At 43.3% G+C, this 11,504-nt stretch overlaps 2 protein-coding genes across 2 annotated transcripts; both read left to right on the top strand.

Moving 5' to 3' along the window:
- Nucleotides 1–3,826: 3,826 nt before the first annotated feature.
- HO173_009679 (uncharacterized protein) lies at nt 3,827–4,251 on the top strand (the record flags this gene model as incomplete). The annotated part of the gene is made up of 2 exons (XM_037311568.1): nt 3,827–4,117; nt 4,168–4,251. 2 exons carry the CDS (start codon nt 3,827–3,829, stop codon nt 4,249–4,251), a joined length of 375 nt encoding a protein of 124 aa, XP_037161515.1.
- Nucleotides 4,252–7,429: 3,178 nt separating this feature from the next.
- Nucleotides 7,430–11,085, top strand: HO173_009678 (uncharacterized protein; the record flags this gene model as incomplete). Its single annotated transcript, XM_037311567.1, has 7 exons — nt 7,430–7,623; nt 7,680–7,826; nt 7,885–7,956; nt 8,006–9,147; nt 9,268–9,535; nt 9,595–9,941; nt 10,022–11,085. The coding sequence occupies 7 exons, from the start codon at nt 7,430–7,432 to the stop codon at nt 11,083–11,085; spliced, it is 3,234 nt and encodes a 1,077-aa protein (XP_037161514.1).
- Between the last annotated feature and the right edge of the window lie 419 nt (nt 11,086–11,504).

Raw genomic sequence — 11,504 nt, 5'->3', positions numbered from 1 at the left:
TTTAGTTCTATATCTTCTTCGAATAACTTAATATCTTACGATATCGCTAATAAAGATTCTTAGTAGATAAAGAGCGCTATACGCGTAACATACGAAGTCGTAGCGAATTTAGAGGCGAATATCTTATATATAGATCTTCGTATATAAGATAGTATATAGAATAAAGCTGGCTACGATATATAGGAGATCGTAGTCTAGAGAAAGAGAAAGCGTTCTTATGACGACGATGTGGAGAGCGATATTTTAATATTAATATAGATAAATTTAAAGAATTTATAATATGTTAAATATAGATAAAAACGGAGCGAAGAAGATAGACGTAAAAATAGCGATTTTGGCTAGACTTCCTCGTTAAGAAATTATAAATATCGAATAATATCTTTATCGAGTAAACTAAGAGATCTCTAGAACTTCGATATTATAAGAGCGTATACGAGTTAAGAAAGATAATAGATCTCTATATTAAGAGTCGAAATTTGACTATAACGCTCGAAATAGTATTATTCCTTTCGTTTCATCTGCAAATCTAAAAAGTTTTTACAAAATTTAAAATTGCTAATCGCGCGTTTATCGCGGAAATTATAAAATTCGTCGAATTAGTAAATCTAATTAGAATCTATCTAAATTCCGCCGATTTAGTAACTATTCTAATCTTTTCTATTAGTTCTATTAATTTAGTAGTAATACGTACGAAAAAAGAAAAGTTCTAATAATCGACGTTGCGATGATAAGATTTTACGATAACGAGTATTAACGTTAACTCAAATTTGGCTATAAAATTAAACGATTTAATAAAATTAATCGCGTAAATAATACTTTAATATAGCGTATAATAATATATATATTAATAATAATATATATTAATATTATATATATATAGAATAGTACTTAGAGTATATTAAAGTATATTACGCAAAATTTTTAAAGTTATTAAAATTTTTTTAAAGTTGCTAAATTAATAGAACTAGCGAAAAGAGTTAAATATAGATAAAGTCTACTTAATAGACTAAATCGTACTAAATCGTACTTATAGTACGAACTCGGCGGAAATCGTATAAAAATTTACTTTTCAGATTTATAGAAGTTCTTAATCGATTAAGTCGCTATAAAGACTATAAGTACTCTAAATAATATTCTTTCGAATAGTAGAAAGTTCGCCGAGGGTCTCTAAGCCGATAATAGACTTTTTACGAGAAACGGAGCGAAGAAGAATTTCTTATATTCGATATAGGGGACTCGTTTTTTAATAGATTAGACTATTATTAATAATGTAGACTATCTAATATAGATACTTTCGAATAATATAGATATCTTTATAATGAGGCTTCTATATAGTAGAAATACCTAGCGTTTTCTTTATTAGACTCGATCGCTTACTTCGAGTAGAAAGTGAAAAACTCGTTAATTTTCTTCGTCAAGGGGGGTATAAAGGAGTCTTATTATAATATTAGAACTAGTATAGATACGATACTAGTATAGATGAGATAGAACGAGAATAATAAGGCTATCGAACTATATATATAGGTAGAAGATATAATATAATAGAGAATATCTCCGCTAAGGCTCGCTAGTTATAGAGCTAAAAGCTAAGTAGAGTACGCTTATAATATTTTTATCGTAATTAACTCTATATAAATGAGTTTAATTATCTAATAGATAATATAATCGAATAAGCCTATAAAGAATAATCTACTAATATCGATACTACGAGAGTTATTCCTCTTCTAATACTTTAATTTATACTTATAAATATAAATAACCTTATTTACTTCGTTAGCAATCTTTTCTATCGACTAATTAATAGATATATAATAATTTATAACGACTTTAATAAGAGAATAACTACTCTCGCCTCGTTAAGTAAAACTATAGTCTAGATTCAATTACTTTTTAATATAAACTATTATAAATTAATACTTTTATTATTAATAGAAATTAATTAAATAGTTCTATTTTTTCTAATATAATTAATTAAGTAAAATACCACGATTTTGCTTTATATTCTCGAGGGTTTCTAATTAAATTTACTTTTATATTAGATTAACTAATAGCTTTCTTATATAAAGCGAATATCTCTTATAAGTTAATCTCTTCTTAATTACTTTAATAATATATCAATTATATAGCTAAAGAAAATAGTTACTATTTAGATTATTTAGATAATAACTAAGTTCTTAAGCGATCTCTATATCTACTTAGATAATTATATTTATCTAATTATTCGATAGTATAAGTAAATTCGTTATTTTTTTAATTATTATTACTATTAATTTCGTAGCAAAATCATCGAGTAATATCGCCGACCCTCTATAGTTATTATAAAAAAATAGATCTCTTATATAATCGTTTATAAATAAAAAGATCTTAATAAATTCGAACTCGATAAAATAGTAGCTAATCGAAATAGTCTTTAAGATATTAATTATATAAATAAGTACTAATAGAGATAGATTATTCTTATTTATATTAAATATAGTATTTATAATAACTATAAAATAGCTGGCAAATTTTCTCGCTAAGCAAATTTAATTAGAATTAATAAAGAAAAAGAACTCTACTTCTTACGATTATCGAATATTATCGTTTATAAAATACTTTTTCTTTATACGAATCTTAAACTTCTTAATTTTAAGTATACGTAAGGTATACTATAGTTCTTTCTATACGATTCTCTTACGACCTTTATTACGAAGGTTATAATATTTTTTAAAGCTAAGTCTTAATTCCTTAATCTAGAATAGAGCAGGTTCTAAGGAAGCAAGTCCGGCGTTTGCATGAGCCTACTCCCCTTGACAGAAAAGCTCTTGCATGGCCAGGGCCAGGTAGGAAGTTCATCGGAGTGCTCGCAGCCGTGCTCATTGCCATGACTTCCTTGCTCTTGGATACAGCGTATTCCAGGCCCTCGCTGCCTCTTTTGCAGAGGAGCTCCTCCAGCTGTCTCCTCCAATTCGATAGGGAAAGACCACAATTGGTCATTCAAGACGGGTGACGTGGAGGTCCATGCTCCCCTGGACGATCGCTGATGACCAGACACATTCTCACGGCTCTCTCTAGAGAGTCCTGAGGCCATCCTTGTATTCGTGATTGCTGGTCTGTGCGCCCGGAGTATTGTATAAAACCAGAGTTTTTCCTTAGACCGAGCCTAACACTTATAAGTCACATCCCGCTTTCGGTTGTTAAGGTAGGTACATGAAACCACTTCAGTTTCTGCCTTCACATTTTCCGTGAACACTCATCTTCCCTGGTCCGAGCTGACTTTGTGCTGTCCTCGATCCTTAACCTAACGTAATACAGATGCTGAACAATTTGGCGCGCTTGGTTTTTCTCACTTCGCTGTCTGGCATATAGGCAGACAAGCTCATACGCAGCAATGGAAAGACCGATTCGTTCGCCAGGTGAGCCTCATGATCTCTCAGAAGTCACCCTAGATACTGACTTTTATAGAACAATGTGGGGATTGGTGAATCAAATGCAGTCCCTAATTTAACTCGTTTTTCCTCGGATCGATGCAGGAAGCGGAAAATATGGGTTCCAGCAGCTACTTTGGTCTATAGATGTAAGGCTTATCCGCGGAAGTCTCAACAAGAACGACTATCAACGATAGAGACGCATCAAGGTGAATATGAGAAGCAGCAAGTCAGTTGAAGAGTGCCTTTCAAAACTCGCGCTTATGTCTTCACGAAGAACGTACGACTCATAGTTACCGCCGCCAATCAGACAAGTAAATCCATTGCTAGCAACAATCTCCAAGCCATCAACGACATGTTGGACAACGACCTGGAAATGACTGATTAAGTGATAGACCAAGATCTGTAGCCCGCTCGTGATGCGATTAGATGGGGATGTCCAAGACATTGACAGCGTTTCCGACGACGACACGAACGATCTATACAACTCAGTGATCGACTTTCCAGACACATGCCAAGCCAGTGCACGCTACACAGGCCCAAGAAAGCTTCTGGAGCAGGCAGCCCAAGACACCAGATATAGTAGCAAATATCATCGATCTCATTCGTTCAAGGGAGGAGGAACAAGTTCTCATGTTCGCCAATTCGACAATCTAAGACAACATCGCTCTGCTGTAAACGCTGAGGGTATCCCAAACTACGGTTTGACGGCAAGTTCCGGTCGCGTGGTAAGAAAGATGGTAGATGACTTCCAGAATAGTTCCCCAACTACGAAGAAGGTCCTTGTCTTGAACTGGGCGAACTCGTCAGGTGCTGGAGCATAAGTCATGCCCTACACTCTTAGCTACTCCAAACTTTCCCACTTGCTGACATGGTTTGATATAATTGTTACCAATGCCAACCGTGTGATCTTTGTTTCTCCCCTCCTATCTGAGACTCAACATGGCTACGCCGCCTCATGAAATCAGTACATCAGGCCTGCCAAGCGATACCGGCATAGGACGACGGTCCCTATTTACGACTTCCTCGCGTTGCAGGTTACCGATGTTGACCTCTATCAAGCGCAGGAGAAAGAGACCTTCGTGAGGCAGTCTGTCAACGGGGACAACCAATGGGAGATGGTAGATCGACGAGCGTGACCGTGGCGATGGATAAGGAATGGAGCTGCGGATACTGGAAATCTCACGGAGCGGACCACAAGTTGTAGAGTGATGACGAGAAGCGATGGTTTCTGAATCTGGTGGACAGAACGATACGTTCCTTCTTCCTCTTACGTGATGTTTCCCAGTATTATGTCAATCCGAGACCAGCATCTTCTAGACAGACTTACAAACAAATTTACTCTTCATGATCGATGGACTCTGTCCCTCTCTTGATCAGTTTCTTTAGATAAAGTAGGTAAGCATCAAAAAAATCGGTATCTTTAGATAAAGTAAGCATCAAAAATCTCCAGCTTGATCTTTGACTCGTTCACATCTGAGCTATGAAGAAAAGGGAACGGCACAACGCCCTGTTCTGGAGCACTAGGTATACAGAGTGATGTATACATTAAGGCAATGAACAGCCACGGCAACAAGTACCAAAAAATTCCAAGGAAACCCGAAGGTGCAGGAATGCACTGCACATGACTGATCCCTGAGTATGCATTGCCTACCTTCTTCATCCACGCCTAAATTTCTTCCCTGCCTCATACACGCAGTGGTATGAATCGTCCAAGCCAGCACCTCTCGAAGTGAATTCAGACGACTCTTTTCACGTCTCACTGGATCTATATCACTATACTAAGACTGAAACATGACTAACATAATCCATCATAGTAGTCCTCCTCGAAGAACCTCTCGAGAGCCGACGTCCTTCCAAATTATGTCAGATCCTCCTTCTACTACAAGCTCCACCTCCGGCACATCTGCCTGCAAATGACCCCACTCCGAGCCTCGACACAACGGCTATCCTTGGAACCTAGTACTTTCACTCCAATACCCCACCTTCAAACCTCATTGCTGGTGGGAGGCTCCAAAGTCACAGCAGATGGGAATGAGGACTCACCGTTGCTTGGAGCGTCAGGAACACTTGTGCGTGATAGAGGGAATCTGCCACGCTACTAGGGTTTACAGACGGACAGATGAAAGTGGCAAGGATGCTAAAGCTGGGAGAGGCAGCCGAAGAGAAGGATGACACGAACGGAGAAGCCAAGAATGGGGCTTGAACTGAGGGTATAAGAGCTCAGGTTATGAAGTTGAGACCTACGCTAGGGGACAGGGGGTTTGAGGAACATGGGAGACTTTGTTGGCGCTGAGAGAATGGCGGCACACGGAGGACCAGGCTACATTTCTCTGTTTTACGTGGGAAGTGAAGGCTCTTTGTTGGAAAGAGGATGATGATTATCTATGGGAGTGCTGAGGGGCTACTATACTCCTATTTGCCACTCTATTTACCACTATGAGGGGTAGCTATAATATAGGTGCAGCAGCAAATCTCAACACTCTTGTACAAGGTGGAAGATTAGAGTTCGACTGTCTGGCAAAGAGGATGCATGAAAGTACACATGGAAGGGCAGAATTTGGGAAACGAGCAGTCATATGCAAGGGCATAGTCCCGGACAATGAGACGTGGAAGCAGGCCTAAGTGGATGTGATTCGGCGACAGGCATACTGAAAGTGTTGAGCCAGGGGTAATAGATCTACGGGGAATTTTAGGGAAGGGAGTCAATCCAAAGAGAACATGATGTAGCTTAATCAACTAACCGCTAGAAGATGTTTTACTTGGTAGCGTTAGAAATTATGAGGTTTGGCTAGTGCATACAGGATTCACTGTATGGTACTGGGAATGCTTAATTGCTCGGTGACCTTCTGCTGTGAGCCCTCGAGATCTAGATGTAGAACGTCATGTTGAGCAGTATCAAAACGCTGTGCCCAGGAGATTTGTGAGAACATTCATGTTAGAGAACGTCTAGAGGCCAGGAATTCTCCGAGGATAATCGAATGGGAAACCTTTGGCTATTTGATATTGAGAAAACGATATTAACACAAGCTGAGAGGCTTTGAAAGTAGCGGCGGTATAGACCGTGAGACATAGGGGATAGAAAAACAAGATTGCTCAACACTTTTCCGAATAGCTGCGTTCAATCACAAGGGATATGAATCTAGAGAAACGAGGTTAATCCAAGTAATGGCATTCTCAATGCTACAACAAGTCTCGAACATAGGCAAATCTTGACGCAAACTCTGCTGCTAGGAAGGAAACCTCTCTTGATGGACTACACTGATCGCCATGAGCTTCTAGAAGAGCAAAAGCAAAGAAAAGAGACAAATAAGCAATGTAGAATAATATCACTGATTCTGTACCAGTGCGGTAAAACGTCAAGACATCAGTTTCATCACTTCCCTAAGACTTATGCAAGAATCTTGTACTATGCACCAGCGTGCAGAGAACATGCCGGCCGGCAAAACCATGGAAGATCTTGCTAAGCGAGACGCGCCAAGCATAAACAAATGCGCACTCAACATCACAAGACGGGAGGACTTCCCTCTGAACCACTCATTCCGCCACCACGCAGTCTTACACTGTCCCTCCCATTTGTTGACCACAGTCCCTACCTATAAGCAGCAGCTTCCCTTCGAGGGACCTTGAGGATTGGCAGCGGGAGGACGGGCTCGAAGGAGTGAAGCTGAGGGAGCAAGCTGAGCTCACTTGTCAATTCACTTTGGAACAACTGAGTTCGAACACTCATCCAGGATCAATCACAGCAAGTCTTTCACCACCTAACCTCTACTGTTCGTCTTCCCTCTCGACCAACAGCTTGCTGCAGGTCAAAGATTCTTATGTTTTATCCCGTGCAACAGGTCCCAGGAACAGAAGAGCAACGGTAATCTCAGACAGAGCTTCCTCGGCAGTGAGTTATAAGAAGAAGGGAAGAAGAAAGTGATTCGAGGACCAGGGACAAGTAGGTCGCTCTCTTTCCATGTCTTCTTCTTGGCTACGTCGATTACCATACCGGTGATCTCGCTGACAGAGCCCAAGCCATGCTACGACCTACCGGATTTGGGAGAGCGAAACAGTCTTCCGAGAATCCGCTGCCCGACGAATCTCGCCCTGAAGTTCCCTCTCCGATTTTCACTAGTGCTGTCACACCCGACGCAATAGGTTTCCCAGACCATAAATTCTCGTTTTCAATGTCCGCGAGGCCTTTGAGATTGGAGCCAGCAGAATTCCCAAGGTAGTACTGTGCCGTCTCTGGGAGAGGAAGAACCCACATGGACTGATAAGACGCAGGACCCTTGAATCTGGAGAACTTCGCCTCTTGCCCTCTCCATCGCTCACCAGAGCTGTCCCACAGGAAGCAGTGAATCTTTCAAGTATTGGTGATTTCTCTCCAAGATTTACCGGCGCTTTGACACCCAGAAATGTCGAGATTCCGAGGTAACACCATGCTGTGTTTGGAAGAAGGATAGCCTACATGGACTGACACGATGTGCAGAACTGTGGAGATTGGGGGTTTTCTCTACCAGAGAGTAGACTCGAATCTTAGAGAAGACGCGATGAATCTCTCGTAAGTCTTTTCTCTGCATCCCACATAGTAGAAGCTTACAAGGTTGCAGAGATGGACACCACGGTGGACCTAGCTCAGGAAGTATGCCTTTGCTTCTTCAGCAGCCACAGGAACGTCTCCCAAACCTAGACCGAGAGCAATCACGAGTTTGGTCATCCTCTGGTGTACAGCTGGATCGCGAGGTTCAACGAATAGACCACGGTTCCCACCAACAGAACATCCACAAGCCGAGTCTTAGCCAAGTCCAGCAAAACATCGAATCCGATTTCGCCGCTGCCCAAGATGCAGTGAGCGAAATCCAGCAAGATTCCCAAGTACCAAGTACTTCTCAAGTACTCTCGTATGCTGCGACGTCAATCGATGTGCAGCTCAACGGTGCTCTTTCCGCGCAACCAACAGTACGAAAGCCAAAGCTCAAATCCAGGATGCTCCGTGAACTTGAGCCACACAACGAGTCCCCAGAGCCTGAGTCAGAGCCTGCGCCAGAGACGATCCAGTCATTCACTACAGGTTGTTCGCAGTCAGCAATGCCAAAGCCAAAGCGCACTTTGAAGATGCTTCGCGAGCTCGAGGACTACAACGAAGCTCCAGGGTCTGACTCAGAATCTGAGCAAAAACACCTCCAGCCCAGGACTGCGCGTTCGTCGAAGCCAGCATCATCGAAGCTGCGGCGTGAACCACTGATGCTCCGCGAGATTGAGGCACACAACCAGTCTCCACAGCCAGAGTCCGAGGCTGAAATAGAAACGCTCTCCGGTTTGAAGGACGATCGGCCTAAGGTACGCTTGACACGCAGCGCACGCAAAAGCCTTTTAGACTTTGTGAAGAACAAGCCTCCAACGCCTAGGAAGAACCTGAACCTCGGTTCGCTCATGCTCGCCGAGCTTAGAGGTGCTGAAAAAGGGACCAAGGCATTTTATGCTGAAGATAGTAGCAACCTTGGGCCATCTTCGTACCAGAGGCAGCAGGAGTATAGGAAGGAGGTGAACTTTCAGGACGAGGAAGCAGACGAAGAGGAGGATCCGTCGAGTTATATCAAAACAAATCGTCGGAGCCATCCTCAGCTGATGTCAACAAGTCCAACAATGCTTAGGCAGGGAATGAAATCTAGGGATGGAAGCCTGCGGGATCAGAATTTGGCAGGTGAATTGGCAGGCGAGTTGGCGTGGCTGACGTGGGATAATCAGAAAGGTCAGTCAACTCTAGTACTCTTCTCTTCCGGGCGCTAAAGTTAAGCGATCTGGCTATTTACCTGCCTACCACCGCAGCCCCCTTCTGTAGATTAGCTTGCTGACTTTATTTTGGGCATAGCGAGAATCCATGAGCTCGTGAGCTCGCCTCGATACAACCCACATCCATCACAGCATGAGACGGATGCACAAGGTCGCAAAAAGCCGGCATACCATGCCACAGCAGACATTCCGGAAGGCCACCAAGGTGCTTTTCGCATGGAGAAAGGCTTGCACGTCTTCACCCCGACAGCGGCTGCTTTCTCGGATTTTGGCCGCTTCTTGAAAGACGTCGAGGAGATAGCCGGTCGCAAGATGGGCGTTGTCAAGGTCATCGTACCTTCCGAACTGTAAGTCTCCTTTCGGCGGGTCTCTATCCTTCAACAATCTAGCTCTGACCCTCCCACAGCCTATCGCCGGTCTTCTCTCCAAGAAGAAGTGAGTTACCCGAATCGCCTGTCATCAAGACCATGAAAGTCAGCATAAGCTTGAATCAAGATGCGACGGCAGAGCCTTCCAAGATTTACGATATGCTCACAACAGATGACTCAACTTCCTTAGGAGCCGATGAATGGTTGCATATGATTCAACGGGACAAAGATGGGGTCATCAAGAAGCGCGCGATTAGCCCAGAAGCTATCAGTCGCAATGATGTCTGGAAAGAGAATCATGTGCTTAAGCCATATGAAGAGAGGAGAATGATTCGGCATAGCGAGGAGCAGGACGTAGCCGTGTTGTGCGCTTTGAACGAGCCAGGTATGACACACTCTCTTTGATCCATTACCTTCTCATGAGAACTTTCCACAAAGGAATAGCTGCTGACTGTTCCTTGATAGCGACTCCTATTCTGCGAGCTGCTCTGAACTGCAAAAATCCAAACATTGAGGACTTCCTTGGCAACCGCTTCGCATCTTCTCGATCGACTCAATCAGGCATCAACATGTCTGTCTTCCATATCGCTGATGGTCCCGGTCCACTGTCTCCGCTGCAGACGAATAAGTATGCCGCTTACTCGCTCAATTACCATCACTCTGGTGCTCCCAGAATCTTGACAGTGACCCTACCAGAGCACCATGCAAAGCTTGAAGAATTCGTGCACATCACACAGGACAGTGGAAATCTACTCGGTCGACCTCCAAAGCCTCCGACGTGCAGCCAATTTGTTGCACACCAGCCAATGTACGTGCCACATGCGACCCTGTCATTCTATGACGTCAACTGTACAGAAGTGGTCCAGCACCAGGGCGAGATGGTGATAACCTTCCCGTATGCATACCATCAAGCATATACTTCTGGACCGAACATCACAGAAGAGATTCTGTACGCCAGTGACCGCTGCAAGGTGTTCCATCGAGAGAACATATATCAGCACTGCACTCGCAGCTGTGCTGCCGGGCAGCCCGACGACTTCGATCTGAAATTCGTCTTCTCCAACACATTGAGCAGCCCACGAAGTGGCCACCGTCGTCGCTCAGGTCTCGAATGTCCCTCCGCTTCCCTTTCGCCATGCCAAACCTCAGAAGCTAGTACCTCTCAAGAGCGTGAGAACGACAGTCGTCCATCCAAGCGCTTGTCAGGTCTTAAAGCCATGGACCGCGTCTCAGATGACGGCGACTGGATCGATCACTCAGCTCAAGCATCCAGAACTCAGCCAAGCACACACCGGAAGGCTATTCGTATGACTTCCAACCCTTACGAGCCTGACATGTGGGACACAGATAACGCTTTTGGACATTCACATGACCCATCAGACAATGACGATGGCAGTCCCATCGGCGGAATCCGACCACGAGATGCTGTCACTGGTCGTCTTCTGATGCCACATGAATGGCGCATCTCTAAGACAAAGCGTGGCGATGAGTCCGATGAATCCCCTCTCAAGCACAGCCGCCACAACTAGTCCTCTCTCGGGCCCTTGACGGCAAGCAGTAATACTGATTCTTCTCCGCACATACGACAGCAATTTCGATTCCTCGCCGATCTTTTACCTTCGGATACAGGCACTTCAGCCTCCATTAATACCCCATCATACACACCAGCATAATTACTTATCGGTTCGCAGCCATTGGATCGATTACTTTCTTGTGCAGGTCCTGGCTAGATTGTCCCCATCTCGAGGTTAATATAACTTCTGCCAGACCTTGACGCATGAGTGGTTACGTTTTCCCCAATTAGGCTTCATTATCGTCAAAATCCAATTCAATACCCCATCGTCGAGCGAATCCGCTCTTCAGGATAGTGTACTATAAATTCCATAGCGCAAATTTTACTCAATCAATGCAATTCTTTCCAATGAATTCGTGTCCGCAAAGGAGTGAG

This window comes from Letharia columbiana (genome assembly GCF_014066305.1).
Source record: "Letharia columbiana isolate WasteWater2 chromosome Unknown Sc0000042_s0, whole genome shotgun sequence".
Classification (NCBI taxonomy): domain Eukaryota; kingdom Fungi; phylum Ascomycota; class Lecanoromycetes; order Lecanorales; family Parmeliaceae; genus Letharia; species Letharia columbiana.
The sequence above is the reverse complement of the archived record's forward strand: the minus strand, read 5'-3'. Positions and strand labels throughout refer to the sequence as shown.